Raw genomic sequence first — 22,648 nt, forward strand, 5'->3', positions numbered from 1 at the left:
TATAGATACCTCCCCTCTACTCCTCCACCTATTATTCTTCCTCCTCCTTCTTGCCCACGATCGAAACGCGAATGAAAGGTCATGGTGTCTAGTTTGTCCGATCGATTTACGCGCGACGTGCCTCGCCGTTTGACGAGGGATCGCTTTTTGGGCTGGAATTCGCGATGTCACCGAAGTGAGTGATACTTGACTACCGGAGCGTGCATGAATTCTCGTGGGCGGAGGGTGAGAAGTTCCACGTGCCACTCGTGTGACGTCTGAATTTTAGCTACGGCGACTGGTGAGATATATCTGCACTCCTGGGAAGTAATATCGGACACGATTTTTTTTCGAACGAATGGGATCTTAACGCGTCGACTGCCACGTCGTGCGTTTATTTACGGCGCTATCGTTTTGGTTACCGCGAGGTCGTTTTTAAACTATCGTGTTTAAACGCAAATGACGGTATACGGTGTTGGAAAGTGCGATCTCCGCGGACAATTTTGGTTAACTTACTTACAACAACATTTTACTTTTTTGAGCAGCATTAAGGAGGTTTTGTTACTTCGCTGAACTAATAGTTTCTGGAAAGTAAACAAATGTTTCGTTCAAAAGTCCCCGAAATATTTGATTTTAATATCGAGCAGTCGTGAACTCGGTTCGATTAAAAGTATATTTAACATAGAATTAAAATAATAAACGAATCTCGTACAGAAGAACGATTATTATTTTTGAAGAACGAAGATAATACAGCGATTGTTACGATTGGTTATTATTTGACGAGTGGCGGTGATATATTTTACATACGAGGAGTCAACGAATTTCGAATAATTTGTAAGCAGAAATATAATGGAAGATTTCCTTTTAGATATTATTTTGTATCACCTGCGTGGTGTTTAGTATTTCAATGCTTATAGGAAATATATCAAAATATGACTCGTGTTCCATTATAGCGCAATTAATACCGATTCAACCTTCCAATAACAAGTCCTAAATTGAATACCGCCCATAACTACACCGCGTGTTAAAGAATCGTGCTTAATTGAATTTTACCAATTCAATGTTCCATGTTGTTCCAATTCGTAAGTCTGCTCATAATTTGTTTCTCGTGTTTCCCGAATAACCGATCAAAAACACCAATGCTCCATAATGAATGCGTTCCATAAATTTCGCGTGGGAAATTATAGTGTTATTTGCAGCGTTGATAATTGGATAGCCAATTAACTTTTAATTAGCATTACAAACGAGCAGCGCGAAAAACGGTGACCAATTTTACGATGCTTGTGACAATCGATATCTCTCGAGCTTTATGAAACCAAATAGGCTACAAATCGAACTACAATCGATCCTCTAAAATACAAAGTCTACGTAGTCGATCTATTCCATAGATCGACTACGCATTTTTCGTTCGTTATGTTTTAATTATATCTCGATTAAAAGATCACGAACAAATACATTTCGCATTTTGTTCGATGAAAATTGAACAACATCGTCTTACGTACAATAATACCGCGAGATGTTATAACCTGGAGTCTTTAGGTTACGACCACTTCGTTCACTCGACGGCATACGAATACTCAAGAAGAATCTCCAATCAATGAAAAGTACTCGCACGTTTCCTCGTCGCGCCGTTCCCAAGTCCATCGAACAGAAGGAAACCCCTTTAGTCCCTTAGGCGCGACCTCCGAAGCAGAAACATTTGGACTACCCTCCCGAAGCGTTAGGAGCGAAAATACGAACACCGGGTATTTCTGTTCCCTTTCGGTTCACCGCAATAGTGTCCTTCAAACAATTCACATGTCTCGTGGTATGCGAACTTGCTACTGTTTCGCCTTGCTACTGTTTCCTACTTGTTCCGATGGAAAAAGAAGTGTAACGAAGAACACCGGTTTCATTGCAGGAGGATGCAGCCGTGGGTGACAGTGGTTCTGGCCACGGTCTGGCTGGCGGTGTACGTGGACGTGGTGGGGACGGCCACCCTCCACCCTTCCCGCCTTACTCTCGATCAATACTCCCCTTTGGCCCCGCACCGCCATGGAGTTTATCGAAAATTCGAGGACCAACTGGACTGGAAGGATCAGAATCCTGCCGTGAATCAGCCGCTCGACCTTTCGATCGGTCCACGAAGGTCGATTTCTTCTTCGAACACCGGTACGTCTGACGTTTGTCACATCCAGCGATTTAATTCCGTCGCTCTAGCTCCCTCGGAAGAAACAGAGCGGCGATCTCGAGGACCAGAGTGTATTATTCTGGTGCTCGTTCCTGATGTAGCGTTTCGAGAATCGAAAAGGGCGAGGAGGGAGGGTAGGGTTCGGTTACTTCCGAGGTTGCAGGGACTAGAGTTCCTCGCGCGACGAAACGATAAGGATAAGCGTGGTAAGTTGATCAGAACTACGGTAACTCGGGACCATAGATTTCGGGAACGAGTGACGAGTCATGAGTCGTCGGAAGATTGAGTAATTCGCCGTGTAAGAGGCAATCTACGTTAATTTCGCTGATAATTAAAGTTCGTCGTGTTGGGGATCCGCTTAGGTTTGATTTTTAATAACGTTTAATAACGAGCAATGCGATACCGAGCCTCGAGAATCCGCATAGTTAAAAGTTTGAACTCGCGGTCAAGGCGAACGATCCAATTACCGCGTGTGCGAAAGTATAAACTGTTAAAAAAAAAAAAGCTGTCTCGTTGAGCATGGATTAGCGTGAATGTTGGCCCCTTAGTTTTCAAATTAAATCGATTTCGGTCGGCGTGAACTTTTACCACAAATGCATACTGCGACGAATATTCTGCCTTTTTATCGATCATGATCACTTTTCTACCCTTGCGATAAAAATAGTTGTTTGTTACATTTCATCGTTACCCTAGCTTTCTTACTAGCTTCAATAACGAACTCGGTTAACAGCTGATATCAAATATTGTAATTTTGTCAAATAATCGTTCATTTTTCTAATTATTTAGAAATTTTATTCGATGCATTTATTTTTAGATAATATTATTAGTAAATAATATATTTTCTACTTGTGGTAGAAAATTGTATCCATCGGTAGGTAAAAGGGATTAAATTGTTAACGAGGATGTTTATCTTATTCGAGACTGAGTAGTTGATGTCGTAATCATGCTTGATTTTCTCTCTCTAATTCCCGCTTGAAGTGTATCCCTGGTAATTCAGAGATCTTTTCGTACGAGACCGTTGTATCCGCGTGTGCAGATCAAAATTAATGAATACTTACGTTCAAGTGCTTAATTCAACTTCATTTTAAGTCTATTGCCTCATTAGTCCGTCTAGATATACTGTGTTTGAAAAATATTTGCTTACTTAAACACTTCAACCCCCATTTTACCTGTTATCCACGACTCAGTCAATTCATACACGCGATATAAACAATAGGGTATACATCATTTTCTTTTTATTTAAAACAGCAAAAATAACAAAGTAATTCTTACAATTGGTTACTACACTTAATCGAAGTGAAATATGATCGATAATTTCTCGAAAGTTAGAATCCATTTCGTGTACTATAGTCGTTTGTTCTAAATTCGTTAATTAAAGACAAATTATGATTAAAAAAGAAATTATTACCAAATTGTGTAAATTGAAACAATACGGGTTTCAAGAAAATATTTAAATTTGATAATTCATAAAAGTTTCGGCTAACGAAAATTAAATTTCCAATACTTTTCTAACACTTTGCGTGCATTTCATTCACTTGAAAAGTACGTTGAAATAAATTTTAATGGGAACCGGTTAAAGGTACATTTACGCATACTGAAACAAACTGTTGAAAGCCATTCTTAATTAAGAATTCTACTAGTAATTTAAAATTGCGGTTTGAATATAACGGAGCTACAGTATCGAGCGTTTGAATTCAAGCCACTGGTTGCGCGTGTTTGAGTACCTATTCCGCAAACCTATAGTTCGCTCGAGGACAGTCTTCTTAACTACAAATAACAAGATACAATCTAGCACGAGTAAATAACACGTCGAGACTCAAATTTAATTGTTGCATATTCTCATTGACAAATAAATTGGAAGGAAATATTATTTCGCGACAAAGACGTCACAAAACTTAAAATCCCCGTTGTATCTATTTCTTTTCTCTTTCGGTTAATATGTTAAAACTCAAGGTGAAACTACAAACTATTCTCTAAAAGCTACGTGTAAATATTTTATTCCAAATTTGATTTTACATAATATAGAAAATAGCGAACAAAACCGAGAATTTACTTCAATCGGTACAATTAAGTACTAATAATTCGGCCCAACAAATAATTACGATCCACTCGCAAATCGGATAATTTGTGACACAACGTAACCTTGTACCACAATTGTGTAGATTCACCTGTGTACGTATAAATTTTTCAGAATCTCCGAAGCAATCCTTCGGGATGAAATACCTCGAAAAAGACTTGATCTTCTCACGGACGGGGAACAGTGCCGCTGACGATTTCTCACCTTTATTCGAAGACAAGCAGTTTCACAATTTCGACGGTCGAGAATTCACAGATGAAAAGGTTGATGGCAAAAGTCCCAAGACACCCGAATTACTTTCACGCGAGCTACCTCCGTCCGAATTGGAGGATCCTTTTGTGGCTGACGACACGTTCCAAGATCAAGGACCCGGTTCCGTGGAGATATACAAATTGGACCTCCTCAGAGAGAAACCTCTACTGAGTCCAACACCTATGACGAAATTATTGACGCAAAGCAAAAGCAAGACACCGAAGAAGAGCGGCCATGTAAGTTGGAAAGCTAAAACGACGGAATACGGAGTCACCAGCCCAAAGATGTTCTACAAACAGTCCAACTCGTTTGACGATTCTAGCACAGAGATGCCTCCGAACAGTGATCCGTTCAGCATAGGTGGAGTTCCAGAATTGCAAGTGGGATGCGAGGGACTGGAGGCGTCTAACCACAAGCAAAAAAGATCCATAGACTCTCCGACTAAGGGTAAGGAATTAGGAGCAGCGTCCGATTTGTGGGTGGACGCGACACCCATATCTCTGGACGTGGATTACGATCTTCCCTCGGAGGACGGCTACGAAGAGATGGACGAACTTCTCAAGCTGAAAATATCGGAGACTACGACAAAAAGGGTCAAACTCAACAGGGGTGACATGGAGGCGACTCTTCATTCGGATTTCTTCGACGACAAAAGGCGCGCGGAAAAGTTACCGGTCCGAGGAGACCTGGGTAAGTTTAGCGTTGCCAACGAGACGACGACTACTCTGTCTGCTCTCGGTAATCAGAGAACAGAAAGAAGGGGGAGTTTAGCGGAGACGGGCAACAAGGAGTCGCGTTTTGCTAAAGTGAAGCGAAGCGTTCACGATGGAGGTAGAGCAAAGTCTGTCGATAGCTTGACGGCTAATCAGGGTCGTAAGATCTTATGGCTCGATGATTCCGGCACTGGTGAGCAGCTGGAAGATGGAAACCGCTCGAAACGCGCAGTATGGGGTTTCGGGGAAGACGAAGGCGTGGTGTCGAGTGACGAGTTGCAAACTGAGAATCAACGACGTCGCAAAAACTACGAGAGACGGAGACAGGAAGAGGAGAGAAAAAGACAAGAAGCGGAAAGAACGAGAAAAGAGGAAGCTCAGAGGCGGAGTTACATCAAGAATCAAACTAACGTTGACATAGAAAGAATCAGGAACGATTACGACAAGTTGCTCGAACAAAGGCAGAACGAACAGGAAGAAAGACAGCGACAGCTGCACCAAAACCGGTCGACTACGAATAGGTGGCAGTTGGAAGAAGAACACAGGCGACGCATACAGGAGGAAGAAACGAGAAGGAACCGATGGGAAGATGAGAAACGTCGGCAACAAGAGTTGGAATCGTCTCGCAGGCGTCACGAGCCTCGACCCCAAACATCTCCAGAGGAAGAAGAGAGGAAAAGGCAACGATCGATGGAGGAACATCTAAGAAGACGAGAAGAAATGCGCAGGAAGGAACAATGGGAAGAAGCTGCGAAGAGGAGGCAACAAGAGTTGGACAGGAGAAATATGGAAGAAAGGAGGATCCAACAGCAGAACGGGAGCGAACCACCTACCAACTTGCTGTATGCCATGCGATCGAAATCGAACGAGAGCAGATCCTACGAAACGGAAACAGACAGACGAATGAGGGAACAGCGGGAGAGAGAGCACGATCAAAAGCTGAGAGAATACATACAACGTAATCGACCGATCAAGGTAGACACTCCCGCTGATCAACGTAAAGAAGAAGCGAATAGAAGGAGGTTAGAGGAGGATAGAAAACGACAGGAGGAAGAGCGGAAGTTGCAAGAGTACATTCGACGAAATCAACCTATACGCGTGGAAAAAAATTGGTCGGAACCTAGAAGGACGATAAACGTAGCGGGATTGTATAATCGGTCGAGGTATCCTGGACCGAGTAGTGGTAGAAGAAATCACGGTCCATCGGCTCCGACGAACGTCTATCCTCAGAGTTACGTAGACGATGTCAGAAGAACCGATGCGATCAGGAGGTTCGAAGAGGGGAGAATTCGCGAACGAGAGAAACAGCGAGAGGAACAGCTGAGAAGAGAAGCTCTGAGACGAGAAGAGGAGAGTCGAAGGATACAAACGCGGAGATACGAGGAACAACGAAAGAGACAGGAAGCGGCAGCGTTGGAAGCCGACAGAAGGCTTAAGGAAATGATGGAGGCGGAGGCCAGGAGAAATCAAGCTGCAAGGACCAGACCGTTGGAGAACACCAGACCAGTGTATGAGGATCGTAGACGATTCGAGGAGCACAGGAGAAGACAAGACGCGGGTCTTACTCCAGCCAATTTACGTTTGAACGAGTCCAGGAGAGGCATGGAGCTCGAGAGACAAAGACAGGAGCAAGAGAGAAGGAGGCTCGAGGTTGAAAGACAAAGGCAAGAAGAAAGCAGGTAAAGAAACCGACGCGGCCAGGTGGTCGAAATGAATTCGGTGACTGGATATTAAACTGCTACGAACCGACGCGCGTAATTGTCAATTTATATTCGAGTATACCGTTATAAATATTATTTCGCGTTACTGGCAACGAGTCTTTTACATTGGCCATGCCGACGAATCGACGATACGTAACTTTATAGGTGAATTTGATACACGAAAACAATCATTCAATTCGCCGATAGCACACGATCTCCTTTACGAATAAAAAGAATATAGAGTTTCGTTTAAAAAATTTAACTTCACTCTGATATCTCTCCCACTGCAACACCTAGAGAAAAATTATACCTTTTATCGAATAAGATTTGCAAGAACATGTTTTTGATAATTTCAATCTGTCGCGGTAAAGATTAATAAAATATAAAAAGAAAGGTTAAAAAGTATTATTCGTCGTCGATATTGATCGTCTTATAAAAATTCTCTTGAATTTCTAAGAAATCGAATATAATTTAAATAGTTAAACTTTTCAAAAATGTGTACAAAATATTTTCGATTTATTCCATCCCATATCTGGTTACGTGCTTTGATATTAGTTCGATAATTTAAACTTCGAAATAAGTAACTATCGCAAAATAAAATGAGTTTTGTTCTCTCCTCAATAGTTCAATGAATACTTTCTGCAAAAGAAAGGAAACTTATAATATATACATTGTATGATCTACCTTGCCTACAAACGAGACAGGTGGAGTTAAAGTTAAAAATTTTAAAAATCAAAGTTAAACAACGTGTGGAAGCACTATCCGTTCGTGTCGTACAGTAGCTAATAAAACGTACATATATGAAGTCCTGACAATGATTCAATTCGGGAAAAATAAACCAAAAATATTAAACACATTTACACAATCTCACGGGTACCGACATTCCCGAATCCATTATTCTCAGTTCGTAATATTCTTTCGCGAAGCATCCGTCCTGAAAGCTTCGTGCTTTCGTGACGCGGTAGAAGATAAAATTTACGATTAACCGTTGCGACATATCAATCTCCCGCGCGTTGCATGCTCAATTAACGCAACTGTAAATGATCACCGGGAGCACGTGTTCGCTTAAAACTTTCACAAAGAAGCGCGCACGTAACACCCTGGGTGCAAACTGTGTCAGCTACTTGGGAAGCCAACAGCTCGGAAAAGCGAAGTAGCTTCGCGCCGGTTATTATAACTCTCAAGATCCATGGCATATTGTACGGAGGAGGGTATGGTAAATATTCGGCTGCGGGAGCTGTAAGTTAACGCCGCGTTGCGAAACGAGCAATGTTAATGAAACAAACACCTTGGTCGTGTCGCGCACAATGAGCTTCCTCTTTCAGTCTACGCTGATAATATAATGCTCCCTTATACCCCGCAGAGCGAAAGAGGCCAGGGAGAACGAGGAGCGTGCTAGGGCCATGAAAGAGCAACGGAGGCGACAGGAAGAGGCCAGACTGAACGCACTACCTGTGAGCGCACGAATAATAATCCGCCATGGAGCATCTTCCTCCATTCCGAATGTGTTTTCGAGAATAAATACTGACAACGATATCGATTTCACGGTGAGCCTCTTCCGTTTCCCTGTTAAAACACTTCAGCCACGATCTGTGCAATTGTCCAGAAGCATCGGTGTCATTCGTGGCTTACACGTCTATTCGATCCCCGTGTTCCGATAATTGTTTCGCATTATCCTGTCGTGCACACATGTGCAGCATCCTGGCTATCGCACGATAGAAACGGTCCACTTCTCTTCTAATGTTATACGAGAGCTTTGGAAACAACTTTGACGATCGTTAAAGCGATATCGATCTGCTTGCTCACCCGATCTCGCGATTGTTGAACGAAGAATAATTGGTCGCTAGGCAGATGTTATCCCTGGTAGTTGTGAAATAACTGCACGTATAATATTCGCATTCGAGATTGTTAGAACTCCATGAAACGGTAGAAATTATGGGGAACGCACAAAGCAGATATTACGCTCCGCGATAAAGTACGATTTACCAATGAAACACCTGACGGGATTTCCTTTATGAGGAAATATGTGTATACAATGGCTCGCGGATTTGCTGACAGAGAATTAACATATACAGTTACCCAATTTGCGATGCTTCGGTTTTCGTGTTACAATTAGCGCAACGACAATTCAATAGTAGGACGTGTCGATACAATAGGGAATGTATTTTTCAGTGTCAGTTCCACTGTTATCGATTGTCCGTTCTGATCGAGTAATAACGAACGAAAATTAACGGTGCCATAACACGTTGTAATACTAAAGGGTAATACTTAAGTTTGGTAGGATTCCTGGGGTCTCATCTGACCCAGTGTACGTTTCTAATTCTCAGTGTACGGTTCTAAGTAATTTACACCTTATTTTACTTGCTTTAATTATTTACTTTCGATGGTAACCTATTTTACCAGGATACTAGTAGGTAAATTCTTACGTTACCCTACGATCCAAAAAAAAAAGAAATGTACGTCGTAGAATAATATTTTAATCTAATTCTCGTGTCAATAATCGGGTACCCAACTAACCTTTCCGTATTTTCGTTTAAAAGTTTTGTATTTCAAGTCAAACTCGATAGAACCTTTTGTGAGCTAACCTCGATAGAAGTCAACCTAGGGTTGCAATTTTAATGCTATTCAAATCCTCCGGTCATAACCGTCCGATGGCACCAATACTTCTGGACTTTGAATAACGATATACACATTTATTGACATTCCCGTATCAGTATGCAACGTTAGCTGCCGTTTAGGTACGAAAAGTTTAAGCAGGATAATGTGTGGCGTATCGATTTCCAATAGTAGCACTAGAGGAAAGGGTAAGCAAAGTTAGTTGAAGCTTGTTCTTCTTTGCAGGGTATTAATCCAAATCGTCACGGGGTGCAGATACCCAAGTTTCCTGCTACGGCCACTCGGCGCCCATCTGTGAAGAGTCCTCCACCTTGCGTTTGGGCGGTAGTCCAATGTTGTCCATCGAATGTGAATCGTCTGGTGACGTGTTTCGAGGCAATGGGTTGTCCCGGTATCAATTGGGATCCCAATCCATGTAGAGGTGCTATTACCCAAGCTGCTACGGACCAAGTTATGAAATTCTACGCAGAGATCGAAGAGGACGAACGCTATTAGAAGAAACGCGTACAAAATAGGATATATGCTTTACGGACCAAGCTTTCGTGGATCATCGAAAACTTTAGTTGATATCGACACGTCGGGAGATTGTATTTCGTGCTTCTAAAGAAGCTCGAATCGAAACTAGGACCAGGGGCCGACGAAAACAAGTAGGTCGAGAATTTAAGAAAGATCGGACAAGTGAGTTTAAAACCCAAATCACGATAACGCAACGAATACTTTATTTAAACAATTGTTGCTTCTGTGCTGAAATTGTGTTCTTAGGCATTTTTGGATTAGCCATTATGGATGAGATTCGTGATTAGGAAAGTTCAAAATTGCTTTCAACGTTACACATTAATCGCAAAGTCTTCAACTTTATGTAACGACAGACAATACACCTCGTATCAACTGTTCTGTAACAAACTTAAATGTAATTTAATACGTAGCAAGTACAGTGTTCCTTGTATTTTGAAGATTAAAGAAATTTCAAATGTTAGAATAATGAAAATGTACACGTGAGCCATTATAAGAATTTGGAAAAGACAGTAGTTGACAAATATTTTCCCGATCAAGGACCGAATTAACAATCTTTACACGAATTAAGCGAATATTCTGTATTTATAAAAATATAGTTGAAAATTTGATACATTTAAGGAACCTCGAACGGAACCATTTTAGAATGGATTTGTAATTGGTTTCATTGTTATAAGTTATACTGCAAAATGGTGGAAAGTACAGTATTAATAATAAAAATACGCGTTTAAAAGAGTGGTGTAAAAGTTATTGTCGGTGATCAGTATCGATTGTTACAAAGTACAATTTTTCCAAAAATAAAAATTCGATTTACTCAGGACTTGGTATATGCGTCAAACTTTTCGTACATACTGGCTCATTATACCACAAAGTATTCATGATGATATCGCTATTTGATACCTATATTCGCGTCATGGGAATTTATAAATGAAAATACTTTTACCTGCTCGGACCCCTAATTAATCGATATCGCGAAAGTATAAATGAAAAAGAACTCCAGACATATTGCAAGGAGTATACCATTTACGTTCCTCGCTATTCTCGTATTCTTAGGAACAAATAGTCGTTATTATGGATTCGATATTTTTCTATTTGCTTTTTTGGACCGTGTTAGCGTTGCATGACAGCCTTTTAAATTTAACAAAGCAAAGAATTGTGGCAGTATGAATCGGTGCCTAAGTAATTCCACGAAACACTGCCAGCCTTTAAAATATTTTATAAGTAATTTTATATCTGCTCTGCATCTGCTTTGTTTTTCAATCGTTACGAGAAAAACAAAATTTTTTTTCATCATTATGGTAACCTACAAAAATGCATTTTGTGGCAAAAAAATAATGATACTGAATAGGATGACATGTTTTATATTTGTTTCCTGCAAAATAATCCTTTGATGATTGATACATTGTTCGCAACATTGGTATTTGTTTTTAAAATATTTTAAAACATTTAAGTTGAAATTAAAATAATAGATCAACAATTTGTATGAACTTCTATATCATTTCATTGTGAAGAATCTTATTTGGAGTTAAATGGAACATTGATTTCTTTGAAGTAACAGTAATTGTAACTAATGAAATTTCGTTACTTATTTCGTTTCAAAATCTGATGAAATATCATAGTTAATTTCTTTTAATTCATTTAATTAATAAAATTTAATAATTAATATAATTGTCAGAAAACAATTTTACACAGCGAGGGGAAATATAAAAGTCAGAATTAAATACGAACATTCCAAGAAACTGAATTACAATTTCGACCTTCAATTATATATTTCATTATTTTATTAATCGAGACTTCTTACCTAAAAGAATATTTCAAATAACGTTACATTGAAAGTGCCCCGTTCTGCTTAAATGTATTTAGTTTCCGTATCGTGATTTTCTGAATAACAAATATAGAATGAGAAAACTGACGCGCCAATCTTTTATGATTGGAATGTAAGTCGAGTTAAGTAGAACAACTTCCTTTCCGGTCTCAAACTGTATACAAAGTTCAATGCGTCAAACTTGTTCTATTTTAGATTGGTTCATTAAATATATCCATACGAAAGAAGATTCCAATTGGATACTGACGACATGGTCCGAGTTATAAGAATCACAGACGTAACGATAATTTACAAAACAATTTATATAACTGTCGTTAATACTATTCGCAAAGTAGTATTATTTCTGCTTAAACTATCGTATCGTAAAGTGTACAAAGTTGTTGTATCACTCGTTGTATGACGCAACCATGTTTCAACACATCGTATAACTTATCGTAGAATAAATCGTTACGTCAGTAGCCCTGGTTAAACTTCAATACATTTTTACCGACCTTTTGCTAAACTATGTTGATGAGTATTTTTATTTACAAGGGATAAACCCAACCTGCTTACCTTCGATTTTAACGTGCTTTCGCAGGACGATGAAAGACGCGTTCCCGTTGCAATGTGTAAAACATTAAGTGTAAATACTCGATAATTGTAAAGCTATAAATAATTAAAGTCTTGAATGATAAGCTTCCGCTATAACGTAAATGGTATACACTCGGGATTACATCATTTTTCTTTTTCAATCAAATGAATACATTTACCTGCAACTCTCTAGATACCGTTATTCAATAATTAATGGAAGAGTATTTATTACTTTATATTTCTTCCTGATATGATAAAAGTTTCCGAATAATTACTCAATTTTATAAATGTAATTTCTGTTACGAAAAGATCTTGATCTATTTCCAATGTAGATGGCGTTCTACGTGCTCCAACAATGATTTATACTCTACTCAATTGCAAGAATAGTACATTAAAATCGGAACAGAACACGTTGGATCGTTCTCTGGTTAAATATAATTTCGTTACTTATTTGCCACAGCGTGTGTAATTATCGCTTCATTGTGAAAAACGTGCTTTTTCAAGTTTTCTCAAATCTCTGAAAGGAGTCGCAATGCTTGCCAATTTAAAATCTCCTGAATTAAGAAGTTCTAACAAACATCCGATCACCTCAATTTTACATAAAATATAGCGTGCAGTATTCGTCCGGCGTATCTGTGAGATCTTGTAAGTGAGAGTTTGAAAACGTTTCCTCCACGAGCACCGTTCAGAAAATTACCTTTCGATTGCCGAACAACGAGCCATCGAATCCTCTCGGCTTCGTGGCAGGAGAAAGACGTAGCGAAATAGGAATCGTTATGCTTTACAGACCCGATACAATTTCGAAGGGGAGCCAATATTCAACAGAGAGTAACTGATCGTTTGGTATTGGCCGAAAGCCAAGTTCGGTGCCGAGTCAGTTAGCACGCAAAAATATAGCCATAAAGAGAAAACGCGAGGGTGAGGTCGCGAGGGAGCGAGAAAAAAAAAAAGAAGAGAGAGAACAATGGTGCGACATCTGTTCGCTTCGCAGACGCACGTGCAATTAAGCGTGTTCGCTTCGCGTTTAACGAACGTAGAATTATTAACTCTAAGTATTTTTTCGTTTTTTTTTTTTTTTTTTTTTTGTACGTAGTCGTCGAGTTATGTTATACGTTCGCAGCTTTTTCATATGTGATATATAGACAGGCTTTTAATTCGCCGTAATATAGTTACATATTTATCTCGGTGAAACAAATGCAACAAATGCTTTATGAGAAATACGTAATCCGACGCTGGAACCGAGAACTCTCTTCAATTGAATTAAAAATACATTATCTCTGAAATTTAATTGTACGACGAAAGAAAGTACAATTAGAGAATCAAGTTTACGTATTTAAGTGCGTTACGCGACAACAGTAGATCGATGAGTTTTAGATACAAGATGTTTTAGTCGACTAAAAATGTATTTTAATTAAGGGAAAATAAGTATTCCATGTTCTGCTTCATTTCAGAAACGTAGCAAAATTAAAAGTAATATTTTTCTACTTAATATTTTGCAACAGAGTGTAAGAATGTATGCTTAGAATATGGTGTTAATTTCTGAAATTCTTAGTTCGCTGTAATATATGTATATTAAACGTTTATTTCTGTAATATACGTAATAAATCGTTAAAATGCTGGATGTCTAACCCAATTCTGTGCAAATGATTCTTGTACCTTAAAAAGAAATAACTTAAACGCTGGAATTACATTTCAAAGTTTGCTTTACACGTTAAATTGCATTAAATCAAGAAACGACATTTTAGTCACCGTAAAACTTTAAAATTTGAAACGAAAATACATATACCCATTTTTTAATTTTAAGTAATTGTACCAAAAATAGTATCTTTTATATAATATGCTTTCCTGAACGTGATAAAAAAAGAGAAAAAATATATATTTCAAATCACAGACATTCGTTCCTTCGATTTACTAAAATATATTAAATGTTTACTTTTCTATACAGATGAAACAGAAGTTTCGATAAAACTATAACATGTACAATAGTTTATACAGAATTGTCCGTTATTGGTGGTACAAGCAGCTGAAGAGTAATACTTCGTGAAGAAATAAGTCGCAAGCGAGCAATAAAGTTTGTACAAACGAGGTTTAATTTTTGAGAAAAACGACTTCGAAAATCTGTTCAATACTCTGCATTTAACTTGTTTCTATTTACAAATGGCAACAAATATTATCTATCTGTTTGACATAATAGCAGTAAGGGTAACAATGCGTTACAGATCTGTATCAAATATATTTAAATAGTGGAAAGTCCTCAAAAGTTTTTGCCACCTTTTCAAGGAAGTAGAATAATCTCGTCCCTTATCAGACACGTAATGGGCATTGCCTGTTCAAATGCGACGTGACCAGTGCCTCAAAGAGAAGAATTTGTTCTCTTCTGTCTCTTTGACCCCAACCCTACGATTTAAAACCATCCAGTAGCAATGAATAAACGATTCCTCTCCAATTTGCAGTTTCATTTTCACTTTCGTGAATTCTTTACACTCGATTGGAGTGTATTTTCAAAATATAATTTATTAATACAAAATTTGAAATAATAAATGTTTGATACTTCTTACCTGAAGATCGAAGAAGAGAAACGAAGCAAATAAAGTGACAATTTTATAGATAGACGTTACTTCATCGTTTTATTTGCACTCGACAAAACTGTTTTTCAATTAAGACGATGCCTGAGCGTACAGAGAATTTCGATTGTTCACTAAAGTGATGAAAATGAACAGGTACTAATTTCTGGCGAAAGCACTACGTATTAGATTATAACGTAACTAGTAGCTGAGAAGAGTCCCGAACTATGGAACGATTTGTCTGACATTTTCTAAAGAAATTTCCTAAAGTTGTGTCAAGGATCCTTTAAACTTGCCCTCGCGTAATAAAACGATGGAATTATACATACGGTGAAATACATTTGATACATTTTAATTGCAAAACACTCTTCGAAAGTACCTACTCGGCTTATAAATGTATACTCCCACCATAATTTGCATAGAATCTATGCTATATTGACTGCGGGCACTTTCAGGAAATTACCAAAACTCGTCAGAACCACCGAAGTCTACGAACTCTCGCAACGCGGCATGGCCGCAACGCCGCAACGCCGCAACGCAATTTGAGTGGAACGCATCAGTTCGCCCGCCGAAAGTTGAGCAAGTTCTCACGCCGGAAAAAGATCTTCCCAGCGAGGTATAATACGTTTAATCAATTCCGTGAAACGGTACAAGTTCTTTCGAGTTCCCTGTGCAACCGAGCCCAGATACAAAAACTTGGCCGACTCACGAAAATCACCGTGGCACTTCAACGTCCAGCGGAACTTCCGGCATTTGCATTTGCCTCGCGTCCTGTCTATCGCCGCCATTTTCTTTTTACGCTGTAGCCGCAGCCGATAACGAGGATATTCAACGGTTAAGGACTTGCAAACGTTTCCCGTTCAATCAACCGCATTGTTGCAGTTGAAAATGCCATCAACTACTCGTCTTGCCTGGTAACAACAACCAAAGAGAATGATCTAACGAGGATTCGGGTGGTTGCCTCGCGTATTGGACGCTTCACAGTCGCTCGGAACTAAGCATCAGACGGATTGATCGACCGTTTATTCTATCAATGAGAATTCTAATACCGGTTTGTTCGAGTGTTAAATTAATGTTAAACTCAAGATGAGGAATAACGCGATCATAAGAAGACCTGTGTACTCTTTTGGTATGAAGATCAAATTATTAACATCGATGAACCAATGAGAATTCTAATACTTCTTTGTTCAAGTGTTAAATTAATGTAGCTCAAGATGAGAAATAACGCAATTATAAGAACACCTGTGAATTTTTTTGGTACGAAGATCAAATTACTGACATCGATGAAACAATGAGAATTCTAATACCACTTTGTTCGAGTGCTAAATTAATGTTAAACTCAAGATGAGAAATAACACGATTATAAGAACACCTACTCTTTTGGTATGAAGATCAAGTTATTGACATCGATGAAACAATGAGAATTCTAATACCTCTTTGTTCGAGTGTTAAATTAATGTTAAACTCAAGATGAGAAATAACGCGATTATAAGAACACCTGTGTACTTTTTTAGTACGAAGATCAAATTATTGACATCGAGGAAATTTGGCATAGAATTCAGTGCAATCAACGTTATGATTTGGTATGTAGACCTTCTTCGGGATGAATCGCGCAGGTTATACAAATATAATTAAAAAATAATAACAACAACGACAAGAAAGTCGAGAGAGTGCAGCTATTATTGTAAAATTGATGATTCGAAGGTGAGTGTGATTCGTGATAATTATTTTTGTTGCGATTAATAAACTTCAAAATCAATTTAGGAAATTTACAAGCAGTTGAAGGAGCGAGAACACGAGTATTGAATAATTCAAACTATATTGTTTAAATATAGTGCATTGAATAAATGTGTCAGCTCAATTATGGTACATTTCTGCTCGTATTCTTTTCATCCTTTTATTTACTTCCCGAATGTTTGCTCGTATGGTACGAATGTTGATAACATTTATTATTACGTTATCGACATACAAGTATACAATGTTGCAGATATCCTTCATTTGGGAAAACTTGCAATTCTCTGTTTCAAGTTCTTCGGACATCTGACTCTCCCATGGATTCATGATGCAACGATTGTTGCTGCGAGTCACTCACGATCCAACCTAAATCCCCGAAATATCGAACAAAGATGCAAGAACGATTATTTAACAAACGGTGGCGTCACTGTAGTTCGTCTCATAAATCCAGCCATATGTTCTTAACATCCAGCGGACTTCTTCTTATTAAAATGCGTGATGGAATGTGATTAGATTTAATCCGCGTAGAATTTCGAATAATTCAGCGGAGGCAGAAGTCGGGAACATTCTCCCAAGGGTTTCGCACGTGCAGAAATCCCAATAACGGATCGACGACGAGGGACATCTCGCGACAGATGCGTCTAGGCACCGTCTATACCAAGGATCCCCAAGGCTATTGTCCTTTCTTTTCTGTCTATCTTGATACGCGCTCAACTCGAGTTTACCTTCGTCTTTTTACGCGATACCAACTTCCCCTGCGTTTCGTTCTATCCAGCTTTTACTTCCTCCTCTGTTCCTTTTTCTCTCAATTTTATGCATGACAATGCAGTTCGTGTTTCGCTGTCTTTATGTTTTCAATTTTGCTCTCCTCTGCTCCGCTCTCTTCTATACGTTTTTGCAATTCTACACCTTCACCGTTTTTGTGCTATGAAAAATACATTACATAATGCAGTATAATGGATAACGGTAAAACTATTATCTTCGGTAGGTATTTTTCTGTTTCGTTCACTGATTTCTACTTGCATTGTTGGTATCCCAACGATACCGTTAGTAAGTGTACAATTAATCCATTTATCATTTTTAGTAGCGCCTTTAGTCCAGAGTGGGAGTATTCATCGAATAAATGACTCTAAACGTAAACATTCGCTGGAAATTTTTCATCACGGACAACATACTTTCACAGTTCGAGACTTTCCTTTCATCTTCTCTGTTACTAATGTTTTATGCACTGAGTGATTCTATTGAAAACTGTTTATCAGTAGATAGATCAGTCAAGGAGATTTGAAGGTTAACTTCATTCTCTTAAATGGCCTATTTTTCGTGGTAAAACTTATTAGAAAAATGAATATTGAGAATAAAAATACGTCAGATTCATCTATCCTAAATAATTAGTTTTCGAGACATTTAGTTTCTAAAGCAGCATCGATAGCGTTACAAGTGTTTCTTATTTAGTTCAACGATGACAATTTTAGTAAGTATTCTAAAAATCGAAGACTTCGAAAACTATTCGTTTCAAGACAGATATACACAGTGTCACAAAATTATACGCCATGACCAGTGTGATTCTACATTTTTAGATCAATCAAAAATTCTACCTGTAAAATTATCTTTGACCGATTTTTTCAAGGTCAAATTCGTTTACGATTGCATAGCATTCTACCAATTGTAAGGAACAAAAGTCTTACAGGAACCATATTCCATATTAAAGTCTTATTAATTTGTAAATTTACATTTGTCACATTTCAAAGAGAAAGAAAACTGGATCATTAAAGATCTGGAATAATGTTCGTATAAAAAAAATGTTATTCCATATTCTTTTCTTATTCTTTTACCCGGAATTATCTCGTGCCCACTTGTGTTTAATGTTATTCGGCCGCATCCTATACAAATCACCTTGTAGACGCGCGGTATATTTTTTTCATTTCGTCTAACTTTCTACTACCAATAAAACTGGACTGTACTTCGTCGGTAACGCAGCACCAAACTTTGTTCAAAAGATAAAAATCTACCTTCTAGATAAGTGAAGGTAAAGAAGTGTTCTTCTATGTGAAGAACACTTGCCTATTGTGTCCATTCTCATTCCTTTCGATGCATACAAAAGGTACAACTTCTCTCTTCTACGTTTCCATTCTTTTTTAACCTCCTCCTCCCAGCCCTTAGCTCTTCATTCTTTCCGCAATTCATTCGGCAGCAGCGCAAAAAGACACAATGAACTAATTCATTTTTCACAATTGAACTTTTGCTTTTTGTCATTTTATTCGTTTCCGACAATTCTCTGCGTTGGTACTGGTAACGTGATTGTTTGCTTTAACAATTTTGCTCGGTCAAAATTTCGACCACAGAGCCCTTTTCGCGGCGCGAGACCCAAACTGCGAATCCTTAATGAAGTCTAATGAAAGTTATGCTAACACCCTTCAAGCGCATCTTCGTTTACTTCGCTTTGAGTTTGTTCATCGTCGTTATGAGTCCTTATTTACCATGATGACTTTGCCTTCTCGCTGGTGTACATTTACACACTGTAATCTTGTAGCGGCGCGTTTATTAAACCGCGTTATTTGATAATAAAACACGATAAAAGGTTTTGATCAAAGAAATTATGTAAATGGAAATTATTGCTTTGTGCTTGCTATATTTTAGAAAGTGTAAGAGGAAGGAGGCGTTTCCTAAGGGAGGCTTGCTTTATGATCCCATGAGGATGAAAGACAGAGAGAGAGTTGCGAAAGCAAATTTTCAATCTAGAAAGATACTGATGACTGACAAAAACTCTTTTGGTTCATATATTAATCATCGAGGGTAAACAGTTTAACTCTAGAAATATATTTCCCTTTTATCGTTTTAAATTTACTATCTTTCTCGGGTGCAGAAATGTTCTTTTTTCTTTAGAGAGCGTCGTTTAAAATGTTTGAAAAACACTGGTTTAGACAATATTCATTTCTTTGCGAGTACGCTAGACAAAAAAATGATGAAATCAAATTTAATTAGTTTAGTTTGTGAAATTGCCAAGGCATTTACCTGCTATTTTGTAAAAGTGGAATCAGACTTGGAGAATAATTTTACAACGTGAATCTAATTAAAATTTTGGTGTTTTCCTAGCCATGGCCCGGTAAATTGTACAAATAAAGAAAATAAGTGTAGAATTTGTGAACCTCAAACGTAGAGAAGCAGTCACGTTTGCCTCTTAAGTGCAGCCCAGGTCACGTTGCTTAACAAATAACTAAAAAATACAAACTTCATTACTGCGTACCCAACAGTAATTACTTTCCGTTGGAAAAATTCTTTGCTAGTTTTACAGTTTTAGCGAGTTTGTTTCTATATTTGTCATTATCATTGTATGAATTTAGTTTAGAAGACTGAATCTATTTCTAAGCGAGTTTTACTAATTATTCTTAATTTTATTTTTAATTAAAAATTGTACAGTTAAAAATTTTTTAATTCCGGATGTAGAACATTTTGGTTCATATATTATGTCATAACCAAAAGTACTTCGATTTTTTGGACAATGGAGGAATCGAAAGGACCTCCGAGATTCTCGCCTACTTAGGTTCACAACTCAAAGGACAAAAATCGATTGCAAATCATCGACTAGTTTTCGTTTAACGTATTTGCACATATCCACTGATCCTTAACAATTTTTTTATCAATAAGAAGACTTCTTTTATACGTATCAAAGTATATTTATCTATAACGGTTTTACAATTCGAAAATGGTACTTTATATTGAAACCAGTTATTTCGTTAGAACATTATTGTTCTTGAAATACTTTAAATTGAAAATTACGGAATTAGAAAATCAATTGATTTTTAGTTAAACGTTCTGTTATTTATATCACGGATTTGCTTTTCCATTCGCTATTTATGCGTCACGTTTGTTGAAAGCTTAATACTTACACAAAGTTTGTATGTGCTTAAATCCATCTGTAGATGATGTATGTACATTTTCAATTGTTTACGCACGTCCAAGAATATTCGATCGTGTGCGTGTACATATTTATGTATGTATACATTCATACATAAAAGTATTACTGTACTTGTTATTTAACTTTCATAAACTCGATAAAAAGTTTATCCGTCGGAAAGATACGAATTATTGTTCCGTACATTTTCATAGAATACTTCAAACGATTATTCACAAGTGATTTATTCTTTTATTTTTTATTAAATGAATATAAAGTCGAGTGAAAACGTTTGTCGATGAAGCTTTTTAATATTTTATGCGAGAGTAACCGAAGTTAACGATAATATTTTAAATAAGAGGAATCAACAAATTTTATTGAATTTACTGACCGAAGAATTCCGGTGGGCCATTTTAAACGAATTAAATAATAATATTAACGATAACATTCTAAGCTAATGTAATAGTTAGATATAATTGACATTAATGTAACACATAAATTGCTACTTTCTGCGTAAGAAAGGTGAAATTATAGACACGTCGAAAAGAAATACTATTAAACGAATCCAATAGTAATATTATTAAAACACAAAATGAAACAGAAAAATAATTTAAAAATTTAAGAGGATCCATACAATATAAACAATGCCATATTCGTTTACGTAGCGTTCATTGAAGTATTATAGTGAGATAAAATTACGCTTCATCCGCAACGTATTTATGGCGGATGAACCATATTGGATCCACCCTTTTACATAGCAATAAAGAAATCATTTATAAAGGTTTCCACAGATCAATGCGAAATATTCGCGACGGTAGCTGTAGCGAAATATTCGAAGCGGAAGCAGTAGCGAAATTTGCAGATACGTTCGCACTGAAGAGCGCTCTTTTTGCAACACAGATATATTTTGACTAACGGGAAAAAAAGGAAGATTGTTTCGATCTTTCTTTTTTTATATATATGAAGTACGGTAAATTCATAACGGCAGTGAAAGAAAATGCCTCGGAGAGCGAATAAAATTTACCGTGGAAAAAACGCTATGGATTCGTAGTCACAGGGAAAAATTTTTTTGCGTCGATGTGAACAAACGCATACAACGCCATGTATTTAATTCAGTTGCGAATATTTCATGGCGAAAAGTTACTGCGAAAATTTCACATCGGTCTGTGAATGTCAATCGATAAAATCTCAGAGATGTTAATACTGATATTATTATTTTATCCATATTAAATCACGTCTTTTCCTCAAATTAGTGACCACGTGCAATTTTATTTCAAACTATATGTTTTTATTTATAATTAAGACAAATATAATAACGTTCTTCCACTGTAAGTTCAACTTATTCATTTCTTTTTCTGTAACGTTTCACGTTACTCGTTCGTTATACATAAAAGTGTTTCTCTCTTTTCAACGCAATTATTATTTTAGTTTAAATTATTGCTACGATACTATTTATGAAAATTATACTTTCGATAGCATTTACAAAAGAGAAATCGAAGTAAAAGGACAGATTGGTTATGTTCTTGCATGTTAGTTTTAAGAGATATTCTTTGCCAATTTAACTTACATGCTTTGCGTTTCTTTAATCTTTACATCAAAGAACAAGAAATAACCCGAAAGGGAAGTAAGTTATCAGAGATTCATCGATTCTACACACGCGACAGAACTCTGACTGGTATGAGGAAACTTTTCCTTTCCTGTAAGCAGTTCTGCCTTGTTGAAAATCGGTAATACGTCTTCTATTTAAATGTACGAGTATGTAACTACAATTCTTCTACATTTTCGTATAGTCCTTCCATTTCCGACTCAACTTTTTCTGATTAGATAAGGTACAAATCGTTCAAAATATTGTCCTAAATGTTTAATAGAGTTATATTATATAATATATTTATTTCAATATATATTTTTCAATATAAACGAAACATTCTGCATCGATAAAAAATAATGTTCAAATATCAATTCTTTTTCGGCTTGAAATGCGGTATTCTCTCTTAAATACGAAGTTATATCGAAACCCATGTGTAACGCATCGTGTGGTTTCCA

General features: G+C 37.4%; 2 protein-coding genes across 5 annotated transcripts in view; one reads left to right on the plus strand and one right to left on the minus strand.

Annotated features, from left to right (window-relative positions):
* LOC143148980 (uncharacterized) overlaps nucleotides 1–14,048 on the plus strand; it is an 89,636-nt gene extending 75,588 nt beyond the window's left edge. For 3 of the 4 annotated variants that reach the window (XM_076315859.1, XM_076315857.1, XM_076315858.1), the window contains 4 exons: nucleotides 1,880–2,130; nucleotides 4,341–6,870; nucleotides 8,255–8,438; nucleotides 9,733–14,048. In XM_076315859.1, the coding sequence (XP_076171974.1) occupies nucleotides 1,884–2,130; nucleotides 4,341–6,870; nucleotides 8,255–8,438; nucleotides 9,733–10,002 (3,231 nt within the window). In that variant the 5' untranslated portion in view covers nucleotides 1,880–1,883 and the 3' untranslated portion in view covers nucleotides 10,003–14,048. Of the gene's footprint in view, nucleotides 1–116; nucleotides 281–1,879; nucleotides 2,131–4,340; nucleotides 6,871–8,254; nucleotides 8,439–9,732 lie in introns of those variants that run through there. The other variant, XM_076315860.1, reaches the window with a different exon arrangement.
* The window catches only part of LOC143149096 (uncharacterized), a 178,601-nt gene that overhangs the window by 130,123 nt on the left and 25,830 nt on the right, over nucleotides 1–22,648 (minus strand). The gene's annotated exons all lie outside the window — the stretch shown is intronic.

This window comes from Ptiloglossa arizonensis, chromosome 7 (genome assembly GCF_051014685.1).
Source record: "Ptiloglossa arizonensis isolate GNS036 chromosome 7, iyPtiAriz1_principal, whole genome shotgun sequence".
Taxonomy (NCBI): domain Eukaryota; kingdom Metazoa; phylum Arthropoda; class Insecta; order Hymenoptera; family Colletidae; genus Ptiloglossa; species Ptiloglossa arizonensis.